The 24637-nt window shown below is 36.9% G+C and overlaps 1 protein-coding gene across 1 annotated transcript in view; it reads right to left on the bottom strand.

Annotated features, from left to right (window-relative positions):
• Window positions 1-24637, bottom strand: part of LOC121386128 — a 51021-nt gene that overhangs the window by 5190 nt on the left and 21194 nt on the right. Inside the window, exons 5-6 of the mRNA XM_041516927.1 lie at window positions 13433-13732; window positions 5655-5760 (exon numbers count right to left, since the gene is read on the bottom strand). Coding sequence (XP_041372861.1) covers window positions 5655-5760; window positions 13433-13732 — 406 coding nt within the window. The remainder of the gene's footprint in view (window positions 1-5654; window positions 5761-13432; window positions 13733-24637) is intronic.

Genomic DNA, 24637 nt, shown 5'->3' with positions numbered 1-24637 from the left:
CAATTGTTACTTACGCTAGATAATTATTTTTACATATATTTATAATTGAATTGCATTTAGATTTCAACACCATGTAGTCTAGCAAGTCATACTGATCAGTGACAATTCCCCCAAATCTATGGTTGGGATGATTCTGGGAAATCAAAACAATAGAAGGTGTCAAGTGAAGCCACTCTGCTTCAATGTGGTAAATTGGACGAATTTGGGGATGCTCTAGAGTCAGATCTAACAGATGTGACTTGAAGGCACTGACTTCACATGTCAAATCACCTTGTATAGCCATCCTGGCTAAACACCAAGTACTTAAACATTAACTCAATAATCCCCAAAATGCATTTTGTTGCCTCATTTCTAGGTATTTCCTTTCAGAATGCAGTGAAGCTTCCAAATCGTGTATTTAATAGGGAGCAAGTATTCAATTCAGAAGCTCCAAATTAAAGTAAAAAAAAAAAAAAAAAAAAAAATCTGATTTTAAATTTCTTTTAAATCCGATTTAAATAAAACAAATCCGATTTTTTTTTTTTTTTTTTTTTTTTAAATCATGATTTTTTTTCAAACCTGATGTGTTGTCCACTTGGCATTTGCTGAAAAGGTTAAACCTAAATGTGTATGAGTTTCTGTTGTGTTTAATGTTTTGGTACCAAATACAAGGTTAGGTTTTGACTGTATGATTGCTTTTGTAAAAAGTACAACGCTAGTTTTATATGGATTGAAAGATACAAGCCATTTTTGAGACCATTTGTGAAGCTTTAATATGTTTGAGTTAAGGCTATTTTGAATGGAAGAGATATCATTAGATGAATGTTATGTTGGTATCGTCAGCAAATAATCTCGTTACACAGTTTAGGTTATCTGCAATACCATTAATATAAATTAAAAATAATAAAGGTCCTAATACTGAGCCTTGAGGTACTCTGGCCATTAATATGCCTGAATTTGATAGAGCAGGCATTGAAATAAGTCGAGAACAGTCGTTCAGGTTACCGGGAGGTTACCACATGTAAGAACAGTCGAGAATGGTGTTTCGTTCTTGACCAAAATGTCAGTGAACAGTAGTTTCGTTTCTGAACGTAAATCAGGCAATGCATTTCGGACTTCCGCGTTTCCGATACAATTTCAGAATGTCCGTGTTTTAGCAGCATCAACTAGATGTGTGCCGAGTACTTTGCAAGAACATTTAATTTAAACGTATAAGTAGAGGAAAACAGTCTATATATATTTTTTGAGGTAAACTGTAAATGGGTTACCAGACACAATGCTTATTTCGATGTCTGTAGAGTACCATTTACGATGACTCGTTGTTTTCTTTTTGATATATAATCTTTAATCCAATTTAGTACATTTCCTGTTATGCCACAGTTTTCAAGTTTATGGATTAATCCTCTGTGCCATACTCAATCAAATGCCTTTGACATATCACAGAACACAGCACAGAATCATTATGACCTTTAGAAAAATAATAGCCCCCATGTATCTCGCAAAATGTCTGGCTAACTCCACCAAGGGGCCAAATCCATGAAGGCTATACCCGAAATTGAAAATTGCCATAACTCACTGAATATGTTAATTAGTATCACAAATAAGGCGACTATTCCTATCACACAGAGGGTGCCTATTCTATTAGTGTGTGTGTGTGGTGGGGGAGGGGGGGGGGGTCATTTTAAGGTCATCTTCATATTCAAATTCAAGATAGCCGTTGTCCATCATACTGATAATAATAATAATAATAATAATAATAATAATAATAATAATAATAATAATAAACCTGCGGTACTCGTGAAATATTTGGGCTAAATCATAAAGAAGTGTATATCTGCACAAAATGGAGTATATTATTATATACAATATTTAGGTGAATTCATGTTTACATTTGTAGGTCACTGGATCTTCAAATCCATTGTCCCACATTTTTAAAATAAAAAAATGCCAGAGTCCTTAAACTAACAAGTTTAAAATATTAAACGAGGGATATTTTTACACCAAACAGGGAATTCATAACCATTTTTGTGTGGTCTCTTTTCGTGATTTGAGATAATTTTGACCTGGGAATCCAACATGGAGAGCATGGCAGCTGTATTGAAACATTAAACTGCGCTATGTATACCAGTCACAGTGAAGCAGGGCACCTAGTCGGGTGATCGCTTACATTTAGACAGAGAAGTCAGCAGCCCGCCAGTCACAGTGAACAAGCACGCGGAGTCGGGTGATCGCTTACATTTATACAGAGAAGTCAGCAGCCTGCCAGTCACAGTGAACAAGAGCGGAGTCGGGTGATCGATTACATTTAGACAGAGAAGTCAGCTGCCCGCCAGTCACAGTGAACAAGGACGCGGAGTCGTGTGATCGATTACATTTAGATAGAGAAGTCAGCAGCCTGCCAGTCACAGTGAACAAGGGCGCCTCGTTGGGTGATCGATTACATTTAGACAGAGAAGTCAGCAGCCCGCCAGTCACAGTGAACAAGGGCACGGAGTCGGGTGATCGATTACATTTAGACAGAGAAGTCACCAGCCGGCCAGTCACAGTGAAGAAGGACGCGGAGTCGGGTGATCGATTACATTTAGACAGAGAAGTCAGCAGCCCGCCAGTCACAGTGAACAAGGACGCGGAGTCGGGTGATCGATTACATTTAGACAGAGAAGTCAGCTGCCCGCCAGTCACAGTGAACAAGGGCGCGGAGTCGGGTGATCGATTACATTTAGACAGAGAAGTCAGCTGCCCGCCAGTCACAGTGAACAAGGACGCGGAGTCGTGTGATTGATTACATTTATACAGAGAAGTCAGCAGCCCGCCAGTCACAGTGAACAAGGGCGCGGAGTCGGGTGATCGATTACATTTAGACAGAGAAGTCAGCAGTCCGCCAGTGACAGTGAACAAGGGCACGGAGTCGGGTGATCGATTACATTTATACAGAGAAGTCAGCAGCCCGCCAGTCACAGTGAAGGAGGGCGTGGAGTCGGGTGATCGATTACATTTAGACAGAGAAGTCAGCAGCCCGCCAGTCACAGTGAACAAGGGCGCGGAGTCGTGTGATCGATTACATTTAGACAGAGAAGTCATCAGCCCGCCAGTCACAGTGAACAAGGGCGCGGAGTCGTGTGATCGATTACATTTAGACAGAGAAGTCAGCAGTCCGCCAGTGACAGTGAACAAGGGCACGGAGTCGGGTGATCGATTACATTTATACAGAGAAGTCAGCAGCCCGCCAGTCACAGTGAACAAGGACGCGAAGTCGGGTGATCGATTACATTTAGACAGAGAAGTCAGCAGCCCGCCAGTCACAGTGAACAAGGGCGCGAAGTCGGGTGATCGATTACATTTAGACAGAGAAGTCAGCAGCCCGCCAGTCACAGTGAACAAGGGCGCGGAGTCGTGTGATCGATTACATTTAGACAGATAAGTCAGCAGCCCGCCAGTCACAGTGAACAAGAGCACGGAGTCGGGTGATCGATTACATTTAGACAGAGAAGTCATCAGCCCGCCAGTCACAGTGAACAAGGGCGCGGAGTCGGGTGATCGATTACATTTAGACAGAGAAGTCAGCAGCCCGCCAGTCACAGTGAACAAGGGCGCGGAGTCGTGTGATCGATTACATTTAGACAGAGAAGTCAGCAGTCCGCCAGTCACAGTGAACAAGGACGCGAAGTCGGGTGATCGATTACATTTAGACAGAGAAGTCAGCAGTCCGCCAGTCACAGTGAACAAGAGCACGGAGTCGGGTGATCGATTACATTTAGACAGAGAAGTCATCAGCCCGCCAGTCACAGTGAACAAGGGCGCGGAGTCGGGTGATCGATTACATTTAGACAGAGAAGTCAGCAGCCCGCCAGTCACAGTGAACAAGGGCGCGGAGTCGTGTGATCGATTACATTTAGACAGAGAAGTCAGCAGTCCGCCAGTCACAGTGAACAAGGACGCGAAGTCGGGTGATCGATTACATTTAGACAGAGAAGTCAGCAGCCCGCCAGTCACAGTGAACAAGTGTGTGGGGTTGGGTGATCGATTACATTTAGACAGAGAAGTCAGCAGCCCGCCAGTCACAGTGAACAAGGGCCCGAAGTCGGGTGATCGATTACATTTAGACAGAGAAGTCAGCAGCCCGCCAGTCACAGTGAACAAGAGCACGGAGTCGGGTGATCGATTACATTTAGACAGAGAAGTCAGCAGCCCGCCAGTCACAGTGAACAAGGGCGCCTCGTTGGGTGATCAATTACATTTAGATAGAGAAGTCAGCAGCCCATCAGTCACAGGCAACAAGGGTGCGGAGTCGGGTGATCAATCACATTTATACAGAGAAGTTAGCAGCCCGCCAGACACAACAACTAGGAGAAGTTTTAGAAGCAGTGCCCTCCTACACCACAGTTCTAAATGGAATTAACCATGCAGAAACTTCAATTCATCCAAGCAGTGAACTGCGGGATTACACCCGAAATTACAAAAGAAAGAACACAGCAATAAACACCATCTGGTGAAACACTCCATATTTCAAAAATGAAACAAAAATGGTTTGCAAAGGTGTTACTACCCAAGCACTTTCCACGTAACCATAAACATTAAAAAATAATCAGCAGTAACATCAAAATATGTTACAGTTGCCTGAAACATGTTGGCTCGACAATAATAATAATTATTATTAAAATGTCTCAGCCTTATTTTGTCAACATTATAATCCCTATAATAAATTTCCAACTGAAAGGCAACAAATTGGTGTGAGGACATATACCGAAGTACTTTCTTTGAAATGAGGGCCTAAATATAGGGCAAAACCTATTAGTTGTTATCATAGAAAATGTTCCAAAGAGAACAGGAACAAAACACAACTAAATTGCCCTGAAAATGAGTCTCTGAGCATCTTTATTTAAAACCTTTTGTGACACCCAATAGCCGATGTGTACCTTTGTGCTTGTGTGCCGTTATTCATTCATTCATTCTTTATTTAAAACCTTTTGTGACACCCAATAGCCGATGTGTATCTTTGTACTGGTGTGTCGTTATTCATTCATTCATTCTTTATTTAAATGTGTTTCCTCTTTGTTTTTGCCATAACCTTTATATTTGACACAATACGACTCGTAGACAGTGTAGGTGACTCTCTCCCAGTATTAGTGCTGCCAATATCAAATCCTGGAAACGACAAACCCTCCCTTTTTAGGAGATCATTCCCTGATCAACTCCTGTGTTTATTCATTTTCACTGTGATGCAAAGCGTGCATGTTATTTCGAGGGAAAATGAAATTAACAAAACACATTTGGTTAAAAAGTTCAAACTCCACTGATATATAATAATAACTACGCAACCCTACCAACCACTTCCTAAGACCACAAAACCACCACCACCACAAACCGTAACTACCCCTCCCCCACCCTCCAAACAAATAAAACCCACTCCGAAAACTCAAAACAACGACCCCCCCCCCCCACACACACACACAAAAACCCACATCCCACACAACTAGAACACCTCCACAGTAAACAAAATCAAATAATGCATATATATATATATATATATATATATATATATATATATATATATATATATATATATATATATATATATATATATATATATATATATATATATGTCACAGATACACACACACACACACACACATACACACAGACACACACACACCAACTATATATAATTTAATTACCTCTTATAAAGTATCCCCACAATTGGAATAGCAAGAGCCAGAACAACAGCGATCACAATTCCTGTTGTAGCACCTGTACGTAAGGCAGACATGAGCTCTGGGTCACCTAGAAATATACAACACTATCAATTAACACAGCGCCACTATTCACTGCTATAAGATTTTCACCTAAACCACCAATGTCTGCCAATGACGACCCCTTCTGCTAAGACACCCCCAGTGGAGCCCAGGTATGGTCAGCTCTATACAGCCTTGATATTGCCACATTTGACTCCTCGCAAGAGCATGGCGGCCTCGCCCCTTCTACAGCTAGGAGCCAAAACCAATCAAGGGACCAGCGACAGCGGATCCATTGGTGGAGACTAACCCTCCAGGAACACCAACTTGGAATGTCTCCAAGTCAACACTTTTGCCTCACTATCACCGATTCATTCTCGCTGGTTGTGAGAATGTTGAGCAGCTCAGGTGTGTGCCAAATATGCTTAAGTTCATGCCGAGGAAGACCCGGAGGACAGAATATACCATGGATTAATACCGCCACAAGGACCCAACACGTAGTGGACTCCTGATGACGACTTGGCAGAATGCTGTCTACAGACAAGCCTGGATTCTCAACATCATGACAAACCACACCAGCCACCATAATATGCTATGGATTATACTTGAGGAGGATGAAGAACCTCCACAACTTCAAACCGTCATCTGGATCGCCGTAAAACGTCAACCTCTACAACCTTTGCCTCCAGGTAAGGGCTTATAGTCAGACGTTAAACTCTTTCGGCTGGAGTTCAAATTATCTGTCAATTGTTTTATAAATAGTACGACACACTTTATTCTGATAGTCCATCAAAATTGCTGAAATTATCTTAAAACCTTTTCGGCTGAGCATTGAAATTTTACTTTTGGACATAAGTACATGTAGATTGTTATCACGTTTGGCTTTAGGCCTTTGATCTAACTTCTAAATGTGTTACTCCAAATTTTGCACACCTCAAACTTACCCCTCCCCAGGGCTGCTTACCCTGTGGAAATATTTACTGTAAGATAGTTGATATTTTCTTGTATTTTGCCTCAAAATTCCGTATTCCTGTAATTATTGAATAACATTTTCTGTACAATCTGTAATAAGTTCTGTACAAAGTCAAAGCTAAAGTGATGCTATCACCTAATTTCCCACTAAAATTAAGCAATGATTACAGGATGGCAATTGACCAGTCATATTTCAGGATTTATTTACCAACAGAAACCTTTAAAAATGCAATACTAGTATCTGGTACTAAGCTTCGAATATCTGAGGGCTAATAAATTAATACATAGTCAGTTAGTCTGTGTAAGATAGATTATATTAATCACTCGAACCAATACAACATTTGACAACACTATACTGTCTCCTGACTAGCAGACATCAACTAAGCTGAAACTTGAAGGGTTGTAGCTTATAGTAGCTCGCAGTCACCCAACATAACAAATGCTAACTCATAAGAAATGCTACTGGTAAAACAGTACTACTTTTTCTGGGACTGATAGTACACTTATTTTAGTTCTTTCAGTTTTTTGTTCGAGTACTCCGTGTTTTCTGCCTTTTTCTCCTTTTGACTTCAGAATCAGTAGTGATTGGAGGGTGTCTGATCCTAGACTGGATCGATTCCATGTTTTGTTTAGTCTCACAGCAGAGAAAACCCTTTCACACTGAGAGTTTGAATGGGGGATAGTGAGCATACCCAGGATACCTTTTGCAAGGTTTTTGAACCTGGGTTCCCCAGCACCATGGAAATAAAAATTAAAATGATTTTCAGATTATTTTTACTGGGATTTATTGACAACATTCTCTCAAAACCACAGAGGAGAGAACAAAAAAAAACCTTAAAATTACAAAACTTATCAATTATTTATTGATATACATGTGCATTATTTAAACCATATTTTTTGTAACTGTTTCATGCATTCATTCTGACATGAAATGCATCCATTTTTATGCAGTAAAAATAGTAATATAAACCTTCTGAGTACTGCTGGTGAGATATCTCAACTAAGATCATAATTAAAAAAACAATAAAATTAATTTTAACTCAATTATAAACAGAACCTTTTTTGGTACTATTTATGCCATCTGATATTTTAGATATTAATCATATTGTTTTTATTAATAATAAAGATTATTATAAACATTCTGTTTTGAAACCATAATTTGCACATTAAAATCAAAAAATTCTATATTAAAAAAACACGTATTTTTGCAGTGATGGTACCCGTACAATCGGCCGTAAAATCCGTACGCCGCACAAGTTGGCATTTTAACCGTACACAATACGGTCAATCCGTACAAGTACGCAGTCCTGCCTCCCCCTCCTGTCCCAGAATTAGTCACTGGCGATGTCAGAAGCTAAGCCTGTGATGGGCGTGCTTGAAAACTTAGCTTTTTCGACTAAAAGTTATTTACAGCCGTTGCACGTGTAGCTGACTTATGCGCATACACACGAATGTCAGGTTAACTATACCTCACAGTCTAATCAATTTCCATTGTGTAGTTTTTCATTGAATGTATGGCATTAGTGACCTGGTCATTACCTGGGAGCAGCCATTTGTATGTCTTGAAACATGTGCATGTGTTAACAACCATGTGTAACCAAAAATAATGCATGGTGTTTTCACCAACGGGTGTGTAAGAAAAGCACGTAAATACTGTCTTAGATCAGCTCAGCAGTCACATTTTTATCAACGAGCTCTATATCACATGCACTGTTTTCAATCATTTATATTTTCTGCTATTTTGATTGATGTTTTTTAAATAAAATTGTCAAATGTTACTTTTCTGTTCACAAACACCAAGGTATGAAACAGCTCATTATTGTGTTTAGCACTACTATAGTTGTGGTCTGAGGGTTGAAAATAAAGGGTCTGAAAACAAATTAGTAAAAGTAAGCAAATTTAACTTACAGATTTTCTTCATAATTACAGACACACTATTACTCTAAGATGTTATCACAACAAGAAAAAAAAATCCACAAAAGGAAAAAACCCACACCTTCATGCATAGACTACAAAAAAGACTTTTACAAGTGTACCTAATCGTCCTAGTTTTTTTAGAGTTAATCCAGCAGTCTCAAGGTTAACACCCTAAATGCATGAACACAAATAGTGCTCAGTATAATTGAAGTCAACAATCAGCATAATGTAAAGAAGAATTCTGGGAGTACTGTTGAAGTAATACATGTCCGCTACTGGCCAAACACATTTGTTTACCTCATAAGTTCGAGGGCCATAAGTATGTGACATATGGATAGATGTGTAACAGTATATGATAAAGCTAGAGTCGAAATGTTAGCACCAAAACGTCAGAAGAACTACTGAACAAAATTAGAAACTTCCGCTAACTTTGCTTGAACATAACTTGATGAAAACAAACCGCGGGAATAATTATTATATATGCGTTTAAAGAGTGTTCCATGATGCATCGTTTGGTGCAAAAGTCATGACCATAGGTTAACAGAAACTGGGAGAAATTTTGACCAAATGTGGTAGGGGTTAAAAAACACCCCACCCACTTAATATGTATTACCACCTCTTGAATTGACTACTGCAGTGCATCGCAGGCGCATAGAATTGACTAAGTGTTGATTTCTGCCTGTGGAATATTGTTTCATTCCTGAATGAGCGCTTGACGAAGTTCGTTGACGTTAGCGGGTGGGTTGGGATGACGCCTCAATCGTCTGTCCAGACTATCCCAGACATGCTCGATGGGGTTGACATCAGGACTTTTAGCGGGCCAGTCATCAATGAAATCAATGTTATTTGTCCTAAGAAAATGTACAGTGTCTCTAGCTGTATGAGAGGTGGCATTATCATGCTCAAAAATCGAGATGTTGGCGTTGTTATGGAACAGAGGAATGACGTGATGAGCGAGAATGTCATCGCGGTAACGTTGAGCATTTAAATTGCCATCATTGACGACTAGTGGTGAACGATAACCATGAGCAATGGCTGCCCAGACCATGACACAACCCCCACCCCCGAAACGATCTCGTTCAAGAACACAACAGTCAGCATAGCGTTCATTTCTCCTACGGTAGACGCGCGCCCTGCCATCACCACGTTGTAAAGAAAATCTGGATTCATCTGAAAAAAAGAACGGTATTCCAGCTTCGCCGTATCCAACGAGTGTGTACACGTGCCCAATTAAGACGATTTAGACGATGACGTTGCGTTAAAACGCATCCGACGTAAGGACGTCGTGCATGTAAACCGTTCTCCCGCAGACGATTACAAACAGTTTGCCCACTGATTCGGTTATTATGAAGCCCAGGTGTGTTAACAGCAGTAGCAGTGGCAGTTTGGAATCGATTGCACAAATGTCTGTTCATGATATAGCGGTCTTGACCACGCGTTGTAACACGTGGACGTCCACGACGTGGCAAGTCGTTGGTGCTTCCTGTCGTTCGAAATCTTACGCGAAGATTTCGTATCGCTCGACTAGAAATCCCAACATACCTTGCAACGTCTTCTGTCGACATGCCAGCATCAATTATTGGGTATTCTTGGCATACTAAAAATGCTACCATACTACAATGTAAAAAACGTTAATTTTTTATTTTAATTTTGAAGCGTTTTCGTTCACTTGACAACAATGTTAATAAGACAAGTAAAACAAATTGACCGAATACTACACGGGACATGTCGAACCATGCATGCACGTGAAAATTGAATTTCACGTTGTCGACGATTAACAGTGCAAAACTAATCGATACAATTCATGAATCCTGATAATACAGGTCAAGGCTAATACTACCTATATAATTTCATTACACAATGAATTCTTTAACACAACAAATACTATATGTACAAATCGGAAGTTTCTTTTTTTTTTGTTCAGTATATATGTGAGACAGATGGGCAGACTGACAGACAGACAGGACGGATACGAAACCTATAGTCCGCTACAGTTGGACCCATGAAGTGCATAATACTGTAACGTCAAAGTTTGCCTACTCGTCTTAATGATTAACTTTATAATAAAAGTATTAACTATGAGAGAAACTGTTTAACTTTATCATCAAGAGATAGTTCAATTAAAGCAACGTTTAGCTGGATGTCCCATGTTTAGTTTTACTGTAATCGTTATATTCCCAATAATGAATAAAAAGAATTATTCCTGGTTTTACTTTCATAATTTTAAATCTTGTATTGTAGTATTTGTTATAACTGTTTAACACTGAAATTTAATTTTTATAAACAATAAACGAAGTCTGGCTTCCTCAGATTCACCACTGGTCTTAAAATGGACTGTATGCCACTTCCACATAAAATTTGAAAACCAAAAGGAGTATTATTTATTCCTGATTTAACTAAAATCGAATTCCATGGGCTAGTTTGGAATAAATTGATGACATCTTGCTGGCCCGTAACTAACTCCGAGGAAAAGAAAGTTCCACTCTAGGAATAAACCAGTGCAGAATATCCACATGAACTGTCAGGTATCGTCTAAAAATGAAGAATCTGTCCAAGTAACTTTCTAACACAATAGACATAATGGTTGTCATTCACTTGAGTTGTGTCAGTTTCCTTGGTCAAATGCCGTGTTATGTGCTTTCCTGTCTGTGTGAAAGTGCATATAAAGATCCTTACTGCCAATGAAAAATGCAGCAGGTTATCTCTGATGACTATAAATCAGAATTTCCAAAGTTACTGTTTCACATTCAATAGCCGGCGATCAATGTGCTCTAGTCATGTCATTAAATAAAATAAAAAAGCAAATCATTGGCCTTGTTTGTGTGTGTGTGTGTGTGTGAATGTGCTGTGTGTGTGTGTGTGTGTGTGTGTGTGTGTGTGTGTGTGTGTGTGTGTGTGTGTGTGTACTCTTCACAAAAGAAGGGGAATATAAAATGCCAATGTCATTACTAATGATTGGAACAGAGATCAGCTTTCAAAAATGACTGTCTAGTAAAGAACGTTCATGGCTGCACAACCTAATACCCAAATACAACTGAAGATGTGCACATGTCATATGCAGTAGCCTCGTACACATGGGTAGGAAGTCATTCGCGATTTTAACACTTCACTTCACCTTACTTTAGCTGAAGAGTAGTGGGACAGACTTCCTCAAATCATCGTTGTGAGATTGATACGTAGCATGCCACATCGAGACACTATTCATCAAAAGACATTAACGTTCATTTTTTATATTTTTTAGCAGACTAGTGGAACAGACACACAGATTGAACAAACACAGACACACACAAACACACGTTCACACACACACACACACACACACACACACACACACACACACACACACAAACACCAATCATATTACGTAAAAATAAAATTTAAAAAAAATCTACAAGTCAATACTTTCAATTTCCTTTTATATGCAATAGTTCACTAATTAATATATGGTCACCAGTAATTTAGCCCCATCCCTGAAATGAATGTACCTACTGATGTAATTTTATTAAAGTCCAATTTAACAAAACGTTCCTATGTGAATTTGCCACCATTTTTCTGTAACTACTGGGGTTACTGACACTCAGAGTTGTTTCTCTAACACAGTGCAGGCATAATCATGTAAACGGTGACCAGTCAGGTAAGGTCAGGCCAGGTCTTTTAAAGTTGCACTTAAACATATTTTTAATGCAAACTTCAAAACATTTTTAAATTTTATTAATTTTGTTTTATTGATATTTAAACATTACATAATTAAATTTCCACAACTTGGAAGAAATTACTGTTTCAAGTCTATTATATAATGAACTAATGCAATTTAAAAATGTACCAACATTTAAAATATAATAATAATAATAATAATAAGAAGAAGAAGAAGAAGAAGAAGAAGAAGAAGAAGAAGAAGAAGAAGAAGAAGAAGAAGAAGAAGAAGAAGAAGAAGAAGACATTTTTTTCCCCATTTTATTACCATTTGTGGGTGGGAGTATTATAATATAAGCCTTTTAAATTGTGAACAATCTATGCTAGCAACGATGTGTTTTGGGGGAATTTTCAAGCATGACCAGTACACTTTTAATCCACTGATGAGTATGTGAAGTGATTTATTTTTTCTAGAACCCCTGGTATACACACAGAAGTAGTGCTAGAGAATTTAATGACTGTATGTTTATCATCAAGAGATAATTTAATTGATGACGATTTTAGCTGGAGGTTTCGTGTTGAAAATTGATATGGCAATGAAATGCTTCTGACATCTAAGACTCTTTTCGACACCACAAAGCCAACATTACTTTTGCCTAATCTTTATTTTGTTAAATAACGGGTTTTAAAAAAAAATCAAATTCAAACAATAGGAAGACAATGGATTGTTTTGTTGATCTTTTTTATTGATAAACATGTTTGTGAAGAATATCAAAGCTGCCACCTGATCATTAATTGCTTAATTGTTATTTGCCAAACTTAGCCAGTCATATGTAACGGCGATTACACATCTAATGGCTAACCTGAGAATCTATATATTGCAATAGCTATGTTCGTTGTCAGGTAATCCAACTGAAGACAGCAAAGTGACCATAAACACAACAATTAGTGGTTCCATAATGATTGATGATAGTCTAATCGTCCGGTGTTCAGAGGTACAATTTGTACTACAGTTTGGGACTGAATTATGTGTCCAGTGTTCAGTTTAGAGAAGCTTTAGGTTTAGAGAGTTAAACTTTAATATTAAAAGATGCATAAATCACGGGACCATGGAAAATGTCCGGTATTGGGAGAATTCCGGTTTTAAGAGGGTCCAGTCTTGAGGGGTTTCAATGTATATGGCATATCAAGTAACCTACCTGTGCTAACTTCCAACGCTGCAGATGTGACCGTATACTCTCCATTGGTGGCTGAACACACTAACATTTTTCCATCATCTTCAGAGGCATAGGTTTTGGTTAGGTTACTTGTAGTGATAAAGCCACTGCCAGGTACCCTTTCAGTTGTGGTTGTAACTCCTTGTGTTATATGTGTGTTGTCTAAAATCCACATAATGGTAGCTGTTGGGAAGGTTGGATTGGTTACACATCGCAGCACAGTTGAGACACCTACCATTATCATGGGCGGCTTAGTAGATATTGCTACATTGGTTAGAGCAACTGAAAAAAAAAGAAACAATAGAAAAGAAAGTTAAACACGTTCCATATGCTGTCTACCAAATGTTAACAAAAGTGTTTAATATTCTCCTGACAAGCCAGACACTATAATAGCAACTATCAACAAGTTTATAATACAGAACGTCAAAGTACACATAAATATATTTCTGGAAATATTTGCATCAAAGCAGGCAAATCGCTGTTTAGAACTTGGCGTTTGTTAACAAAACTATATAAATAGCAAAAGTGAATTGATATTTTTATTATAAACAACATTCTGAGATTTGAATATAGATTTTAAAACATATTTAATATAGTTTATACTGTTTATTGTAGAAAACAGTCATAGTAATTTCATAAACACATAGCAGGGCATCACATTAGAGTTTTTCAGACAACCAATATGTCCTTCGTGTGGTTGTGTTAACACGAACAATTATTTTCAGCAGTCCAGATACAAATGAAAACCAATAACGGGCAACACTATTAAAAAGAGAATCGAAGATGAGTGATTTTCATAGCTTTTCTCTTATCATAAATATAAAAATATACTATGTGTTTGCTAGGACTAACTTAAAAAGATAATCTAAGATGAGTGATTTTCGTAGCTTTTCTCTTATCATAAATATAAAAAAATAGACTATGTGTTTGCTAGAACTAACCAGGCGAAAACAAAAAAGGTAGTCAGCATTATGTTGGTTCAGGACGAATGAAAACAAACGAAAGATACGACAAGGAGCTATTATTAGGTACCTGTATTTATGCTTTTTAGCCTACCAACATGGCCGACCGCTATGAACGTGGGTAATCTAGTATGACACGTAATCCTCTATAGCGATGAAATAGATGTTCATGACACCCGTCTATAATTGTTTTGACATATTTTGTTTTCATGAGTGTCATTAAATTACATCGATATAAACTATATTTAATTCATTTAAGGCTTTTGTAGAAGATACCGCTGGCACTATAATTTGCGATATCTCCTGCGATATTCTCCTAGGAGAAATGATTTTTTTAGTTAGAACAAAGTGTATGTTTCAGCGCTAAACATATCAATAATGACGTCACGCCACTTGTCGTTAACGAGTCTACCACTGCCAAATACAGTGACATTCAACCCACATTACTGACATTGTTTACAATTGTCGCAAATTAAAATAATGATAATGGATATTAAAACGAAGCCTCGGATTTCATACTTTTTTTATCAATTAATGTTGATATGATAACACAAAACACTCATGGTATATCCTCTATTTGTACCACGCTTTGGTGTCGGTCCCTTTGATTTTATCCCTGGTGTATCCCATAGTCAGACCGTGTCTGACCTAAATTTTAGCGATTGCTGAATGGCTGAATAAAGTTACGCCTACAGGTCACATATAGTTCAGCAGGAAGTAAATTAGAACATTGTTTAAAAAACCCCAAACACTTTCACTAACATTAGTAATACAGTTACAATAACCAGAAATAATTAAACGAGAAGTATTAGTACAAGACTATAAAAATGGAGGCATTAAAATGTTACATTTTTCAAATTTTATGATTGCATTAAAAGCCTCTTGGATAAGAAGACTTTTTACCACAAATTCAAAATGGAAAACTCTATTCCAGGCAATAACAGGACTAAAGACAGAATTTTTGTTAAATTACGGTGATTATTTCCTTCAGAAAAAAACAAAAACTAATAAAAAATCTGTTTTGGAAAAATGTATTACAAAGTTGGTTAAAGATACAACAAAAACAGACTTGGGAAAATAATGATGAAATAATGAGTACAAATATTTGGTATAATAGTCATATCATTAAAGATGATAAACCTATATTGTATAAACACTATATTGAAAAAGGCATACTTTTTATACAAGATTTATTGAACGAGCAAGGACAGTTTATGGATTATGAAGGTTATAAAGCAAGATACAATATAAAATCAATTTTTTTAGAATATGCCACTTTAATAAGAGCAATCAGAACATTTATTGGCAATATTAAAACTGATAACCAAATATTTGTACCTTTGAACAATCCAATTTTCCCTTTCAATCTAAGAATTGTTCTAAAAGATGCAAAGGGATGTAAAACAATATACCAATTATTGAACAGAAATAAAGTAATACCTACATCACAAATAAAATATTGTAAACTGGGTTGTACTTTTTCTCCACAAATATGGGGATATTATTACAGTTTACCGTTTTCAGTTTTAAAAGACCCATCTTTAATGTGGTTCCAGTATAAAATCTTACACAGAACAATAACAACAAATACTTTTTTGCATAAAATAAAATATATAGATTCTGATATTTGTCATTTTTGTTCTCTCCAACCAGAAACATTGGAACATTTGTTTTATAAGTGTACAAAAGTTGCTGAAGTCTGGAAAGCTGTTGAATATTGGTTACAAGCCAAAGATGAACACATCTCATTGGACAAAAATATAGTTTTATTTGGACTTATAAATCAAAAATACAGATTTATTAATTGGCTAATTATTAATGTAAAATATTACATTAATAGAATGAAAATTCAGAAGTCTGGACTAAATGTTGAGGCACTTCAAAATATAATAAAAGATAAATTGCAAATTGAAACATATATATTGTATAAAAAATGTCAGTTCAGTGAATTTGAAGAAGTTTGGAGACCTTGGCAAATTTTCTTTGAAACTAATGGTTAATGGTTATAGTTTGGAAATCTGTCTTCTTTACTCTTTTATTATTATTATTATTATTATTATTATTATTATTATTATTATTATTATTTTTTTTTTTTTTTTTTTTTTTTTTTTTTTTTATTATTATTATAAAAAAAAAAAATTCTCTATCTCTCTCTCTTTCTTGACTTGAACATTCGCTCTTCGCAGATAAAATTGGGAAAACAAAATAAACAATGAAGGCACATTGAGAATTGTCAATGCCTGTTTCTGCTGGGAGGGGGACCTTTTTGGGTACCAGAGAATGTCTGGATAGATCCCTGACATATAGGCCTATAAGTAGTTGTATTATAGACTCATACTTTAAGTAATGACTTCAGGGCCCCCAACCCTGACATTACCAAATGGTTTCTTGGGTAATAAAAATTGGGAAAAAAAAAAAAAAAAAAAAAAAAAAAAACATTAATCCACAAAAAAACACACAATAGAACTCTGTAAATATAAAATAATTATTTTCTTTTAAAAAAAAGAAAATAATAATAAATAATAAAATAAATAAATAAATAAATAGTTTCGCTTGAGGGAGTTAGCAGCGGTTAAAAAGGACGCCCATATCCATATACTGTTAAGAAGGCTTGAAATGTATTTGAACACCTAAAGTTCAAAATTTCTCGGGAAAGCATGCCCGGGCCCACACATATGTGTATTTTGATCCACAGACATTCGCCCCACCCCCATTTGCAAATGCACCTCGCGGGCCCTGTGTTAAGTCTTGAAAAAGTAACCCACTTTGAACGATGGAGAAACAGCTTGTTAGACCATTACCATCAATCACATACGTATGACGTACATCTAGGTCAGAATTTCCCACTGCATGCAGTTTTCCAAAACATTGATATTAGCCAACACACCTTTATTTGGTTGTGCAGGTAGCGAAACGAACGTGCAACTATGTTACTAAACGTTTTCAAGACTTCTAAAGATAGCGCCAACTTTGTATCACCACGGAGCGACTTTGCATCGACTGCGATGCTCATTTCAAACGGATACATTACATCTTTATCACATCGGCAATGTAGGCTTATTTGTTCCAAAAACAGTCATAATGTTTTTTAACATTTTCTGACAAACGATTACAACTTTGGTACGAACGATCCGTCATGTATGTTGATATTGATTTTGCATAACCAACAGACGAACAACAAAATTGTTCGTGCCGAATTTTATGCCGTTATATATATATATATATATATATATATATATATATATATATATATATATATATATATATATATATATATATATATATAATAATAATATACAGTGGACTCTGTCTAAACCGGATTCTGTGTAATCCGGATCTCTGTGTAAACCGGTCCATTTCTAAAGTCCCGCCCAGCTACCGTTAAACTCTTAGGTATAAATATCTGCCTAATCCGGTTTCTGTGTATTCCGGACTCCGGACCAAAAATCAACAACGAAAGAACCGTTCATGTATTAATTACCTCTGTCTACACCGGTTTCCGATTTCCCGAAACGACGGGCCTCTTAATTAGTGGAACAATGATCGCCAATTATCAAGGAATCGGGACGCCGTCGCAAGATCAAATACAAAACGTAATCCCAGTAGTGTGAATATTACTCTAATTATGGTCGGCCGTTAGATCAGTCGGATTACAATTAGTGTGTGTGTTGATACACAACTAATTTCACTCTTACGAATTCTGTGAGTTGTACTTGTCAAACTAACACAGGTATAAATACGTGCGAGTCGGCAAAAAGTAGCTCCCAAATCGCCTTCCGGTAAGAATACGAATCCCAAACTCCCGTCTAAGGTTTGGGATGTCCAGGGGCAGATTTCTTATGCTGATAAGGTTAGAGTTCCTGTGACAGCGGGTCACAGTTCTGCGGCACCTCCCAATGATGGGATCACTGGTCTTCAGCTAGTCAAGACTCACAGGACTGTTTCTAAATGGCGGAATCCACCCCAAACCACTCTCAAACTTTTCTAATCACGATGTCTCCCGAGCCCTTAAGGGAGCATGTGATTTACTTAAATATAACGCTGGAATTGATATTTCTGCCTCGAGTGTTGAAACCAGAACTCACAACTGGTACCAGAACACATTTCCTGTAAATCCAAACCAAGAAGATGAGGTTGGAGTGGATGGGGATAAGCCTAGGTACATTAAAACTGATCAGGAAATATTCCTGATCACCCAAAGAGGTAAAATGGATAAAAACATTAATATTTAATATTTGATTTTTTATTTGTAGTTTGATACATCCTGCCATCATTATGGGGGACACTTCTGCTCATACTACTAATAGTCCACGTCCAAATGGACAAACTAATACTGCAAATGGTGGACTTATCATTCTTCAGTGGAATGAAAAGGGCCTTCATTCGTCAGGTCATGGTCAGGAATTGGTAAGCTTTATCAAACAAAACAGCCCAGCTCCTGACATTATTTGTGTCCAGGAAACATGGATTGACCCATCAAAAAAAGGAAAAAAAAACATCCACTAGCAATTTTAAAATCCCTGGTTATACAGGTGAATTTTATAATAATATTTTTACTGCTAGAGGCCTGGCCACCTATGTTAAAAATAACTTGTCATATAAAGTTCTCCCTCACACGAATCACTATCCATGCATACAAGCTCTGGAGCTTAGAATTCTTGGAAAAGATAATAATATTGACATTGTTAATATATATGTAAGCCCTGGAACAGCACAGGCATCCCTGGCCGTAAACGACTATATGGAACTTACTAAACATCTGGGTAATGATATGATTTTAGTTGGTGATTTCAACTCCTACAACACCCTCTGGGGATCCAGATGTACCTCCACTCAGGGTTCCATAGTGGAGGAATTCCTGGATCTAAAATATCTAGTATGTCTCAACGATGATTCACCAACATTTCTGTCAGATATTCATGGCATATGTTCTTGTATTGACCTATCATTGGTCAGTTCAAAGATGGCTAGTAAATGTGAATGGTATGTTTCAAATAATTTAAATAGTGATCATTACCCAATATTTATTAAATATAACACAATTTCAGAGTGGTCAGATATGCCTAGACATATCTCCAAATGGAAATTGGATAAAGCCAATTGGAAGGGCTTTTATGATAGCTGTTTCAACTTGGACCACAGCTCCCTTTTCTTAAATAATATTAATCTTTTTAATAAAAATATTACCGAAGCCATAGCTACTATAGCCAAACGGTGTATACCCGTGACAAAAGGATTTTCTTCATCCAAAAATGTCCCATGGTGGAACAATGATCTGTCTGAATCCATTAAATTGAGAAATAATTTGAGACGTAAATTTCAAAAAGATAAATCTAATGAAGAATTGTTTAGATGTTTTAAAAAAGCTAAATATGCAGTTGCAGCTAAAGTTCTCGAAGCCAAGAAGTCGTCTTGGGAAGCCTTTTGTTCTACTGTCACAACTTCCACATCTTCTAGTGAGGTTTGGTCAAAAATAAAAAGAATACAGGGGAAAAAGTCTGCTACTATCAAAGTTTTAAGTAAAAATAAAACAAATATGAGCAGCCAAAGAAAAGCTGATCTCTTGGCAGATGCGTTTCGATTCAATAGTAGTAATGATAACTTTTCCCCTCTCTTCAAAACAAATAAGGAGGAATTGGAACAGGTAAATAGCTTTCCACGAAATGCAAACTATTCTGATGACAGTTTAAATTTCAATGCACCATTCACTATGGACGAATTTATTAGAGCCTTCCAATATAAAAAGGGTACAGCAACAGGACCCGATAAATTTTCTTATGTTTTTTTTAAAAAATATGCCCATTAAAACATTGGACAGCTTTTTAATGCTATTCAATCAAATTTGGAAACAAGGCTATATCCCGGCCGAATGGAAAAAGGCCGATGTATTTAGTCTTCCCAAATATGGGAAGGACCTTTCCGATCCCACAAATTATCGACCTATTTCTTTGACCTCGAACCTGTGTAAAACTATGGAGGCCATGGTAAATAACAGGTTAACCCATTACCTTGAATCGAATAATTTAATTACTAATCTTCAAAGTGGCTTTCGTAAAAACCACAGCACCGTTGACCACCTTGTTCGTCTCCAAACCCATTTAAATCAGGCTTTTGCCAAAGGGAACAAGGTGGTTGGTGTCTTCGTTGATATAGAAAAGGCGTATGACATGACATGGCGACATGGCATATTGCTTAAACTCTATAAATTAGGAATTCGAGGACAAATGTTTAATTTTATTGAAAAATGTATTCACAATAGGTCGTTTAGAGTTAATGTTAATGGATATTTTCCCCAAGAACTATCCTTGGATAACGGCATTCCACAAGGCTCAGTTATTGCCCCCACCCTTTTTAGTATTTTCATTAACGATCTGAGTTCTTATATGCTTGATAATGTCGAAACAAATAAAACTAAAAGTCCCCTTAACCTAGGCCTTTTTGCCGATGATACGACCTTTTGGAGAGCCGGTCGCATGGTTAGCACACTTAAATGTTTTATCCAAAAGGATATTAATAATTTACAGTCTTGGGCAGATCAATGGGGGGGTCAGAATCTCCTTAAAAAAACCTGTTTGTATACTCTTTCATAATAAACTAGTTCCTTCCCGGGAAAAATTAAACTTAAATCTAAATGGGAAGGTTATTGCTCAAGTCAATAAAATAAAATTCCTCGGTATTACATTTGACTATAATATTAGATTTAAGTCCCATATTACTGAAATAATTTCTAAATCTAATCATTTTATTAATATTTTAAAAGTGCTTTCTGGGACCGATTGGGGTTGCGACCGCAAAACCTTGCTTAAAATTTATAATGCCCACATCTTATCTAGACTGCAATATGGGGCACAAGCCTTTTGTTGTGCTCCCAGACCCCTATTACAAAGGTTGGATAGGATCCAAAACCAAGCACTTAGGATTATTGCCAAAGTTCCTAAATGCACCCCTATAGACAGTTTATATACCGAATTAGGAGTACCTCCCCTTGAAATTAGAAGACAATGCCTGTGTCTTAAATACTGGTTAAACAAAAAAAGTCTTACACCTGACAGTCCTGTCTCACAACTTACTCCAGACAATTTAAACCCTATAGGTCTAAAATCAAAATCAACACAAAATCTGGGCGATTCTTTTGTTACTTTTGTGTCTAAAATAGCCGATGAGGCTGGTATATTGGAGACCCCCATAGTCAATGTTAAATGCCAAAGTACCAATCCCTGGGAACTAATTCAACCAAATATTCCCTTTTTTATCAAAAAAGAAGTAGACAAAACTGATATACCCCTTTTTAAAAAAGTAATTTTCCAGGCATCCCGCTATGATAATTATAATAATTACACTCATATATATACAGATGGATCGAAAGATCCCACGTCGGGCAATACCGGAATGGCCTTTGTGGTTAATGATGATGGTAATAACCAAATAGGCTCGCACATCAGATTACCTGACAATTTATCTGTATTTACAACAGAATTAGCTGCCATCCAGCAAGCCCTAGTTTGGATCAAATCAAATACACCTCGTAATTATGTAATATTCACAGATAGTCTTAGTAGTCTTCAAGCTTTAAAAAGTGGTAAAAACGCAAGACAAGATCTTACTAACGCTATACTTATACTTATTACCGATTTGACCAAACTGGGATTCAATGTTGTATTAGAATGGGTACCAGCTCATGTTGGAATCCCGGGAAACGAAGCTGTGGACCGTTTGGCCAAACAATCCCTACTAGAAACTAAAATATCCCCTTTGGTAAAGTATGGGGTTACTGAACTCTTTTCCATAGCTAAACCTTCTATTTTTCAGCTATGGCAAAATGACTGGGATCATAAAGCAAGGCCCTGGCATTATACCCTTAAACCTGAAGTTCATACAATTGCTCCTATCTTAAATAATGTTAAAAATACTGGTACTTTAACTAGACTTAGAGTGGGACAATCGGTGGGTCTAAAGGACACTATGCATACGTTGGGATTAACTAAATCTGATAAATGTGATAAATGCCATGTTGTTGAAAATGTTGGTCACTATTTATTCAAATGCGACCTTTATCGAGAACACCGTGAGGCTTTAGAGAAAACGCTTTGCGATATAAATATATCTTTTAATCCTATTAATCTTTTAAATCCTGATAAAGGTAACAGTCATATTATTTTTAAAGCCTTATTAAAATATGTTTCAGATACAGGGGTTAAAATCTAAACTATGTATATTGAAAATTAACTGTTCGCATTGGTCCCCTTACCTCGCCTGTTGAGGCCCCTCTTCTATCACCACCACCACCACCACCACCCATCACTCCCACCTCTCTCCTCATCTTATACAGTGTTAATCACTGGACTGTTTTGAGAGGGGCCCATGACCATTTTTCTTTTGAGGACTTCCGGGGTCCATATCCATGACCCCCCCCCCCCCCCACCACCACCACACCACCACCACCACGGATTTACTCTCAGCGGGCTTGGGCTTGCCTCTTTTGAAGTATCGCGACTCCCTCCCTCCACTTTCTCGGTGATAGATTGTTACCCAGAACTAGGAATAACCGCTTCTGGAAAGGACCACTGCAATATTCATAATTTATATAGCCCTACTGGGGTGTTGTTAAACATTCCTTCCTTCATTCATATACCCCTAGACATTACATTCACTGTAAATATCCCCCTCAAATATAGAACTTAATATCTGACGCCCTTGTATATATAAAACCTAATTCCTAGTTTTTTGTCTTGGCTCCCCTTTTTTTTTTTTTTTTTTTTCCCCTTCTTTATAATTGTTTATGTATATATGCTGTGTGTGTGTGTGTGTGTGTGTGTGTGTGTGTGTGTGTGTGTGTGTGGTGTGTGTGTGTGTGTGTGTGTGTGTTTGTGTGTGTGTGTTATGTTCTATGTTTTATGCTGTGTTTTATACGTTTAATTTATCAAGGGTTACACTGCGCCTAATCTCTCTGACGCTGTATATTAGTAATCCTTATACGTTTTAACTTTTTGACTTTTGTTCTTAACCATATTATGTGATTAATAAAAACAAAATTATTTTAGGTATTTTAATAATTATGTGACCCCTATTGGAACTACATCTCGTATGGATTGGTATCCTTATTGGGATTCCAGAGGGGGTTTAACATTAATATTGCCCACAATTTTACTTTACTTTTATACAACTGGACACTAAAATATAATCCACCTTTTCCCTTTCTACTTACATTAACACCTTTTAATTTACTACTATGACATGTTTATATATAAAAAAAAGGAATATATATATTTTTTTTTTTTTTCTTATTATTATTGTTTTATTGTTATTTTATTATTTACTTTTTTTTATCCTTCTCATTGTTTTAAATGGATGTTAAAAGTTAGGTGATAGCTCTTTTGACTTAAGTTAAGTCACAGCACCAATCACATAGTTTTATGCGGGTTCATGTTATGGTTAATATGGAGATATCATTCATCAATCTCCACTTTCCAATTCTTAACATTTCCATTATGCCGGAGGTGGTGGACTTAGGGAAATGAATTAAAATGGGGCAGACCTTCCCGTCTACTCTCCTCCGACATAAATACCAGATTAACCAGACATATTTTATTGTCAATATTCTATTTTTGACGTAATCATTTGTAGAAACCCTTTGTATAAACACTTTTTAACTTCCTTGTAAATAAAGTTTATTTAACCATTAATTAGTATTTTTATCTAATCAAATGTATAAACGTTTTTAATTTTTTTATTTTTTATTTTTTTTTATTTTTTACTAACACTCTCCCCACCCCTCTCGTTGTGAGCACAGTTTCTGGCCCTAGTCAGAAATCGTGCTCGCAATGAGCGTGCTTGAACATTAAATTGATATAAGCACGTTAATTCCCGACATCTGACCTGACAGTCATTTGTGGGCATACATACATACATACGTATGTTTTGTGTTCTCATTTCATTTATAATGGCGGAACGTCCCAAAAAAACGGCAGCGTATCGAACTTTCGTTAGAAACTAAAGTCAAATTAATACAAGAATTTGATTCAAATCCTCAGTCAAAACAGAAAGATTTAGCACTAAAATTTAAAATCGGAAAACAGACAGTATCAGACATCATAAAGCGTAAACAACACTACCTGCAATTGTACGATGCAAACATTTCTGGGGAGAGAAAACGAATAACAAATGGAAAGTTCGAAAATCTAATGGACTGTTGCACCAATGGTTTAATCAGGCAAGATCTAAAACT

Source organism: Gigantopelta aegis, chromosome 12 (assembly GCF_016097555.1).
Source record: "Gigantopelta aegis isolate Gae_Host chromosome 12, Gae_host_genome, whole genome shotgun sequence".
Taxonomy (NCBI): domain Eukaryota; kingdom Metazoa; phylum Mollusca; class Gastropoda; order Neomphalida; family Peltospiridae; genus Gigantopelta; species Gigantopelta aegis.
This window is presented reverse-complemented; position numbering and strand designations above follow the sequence as displayed.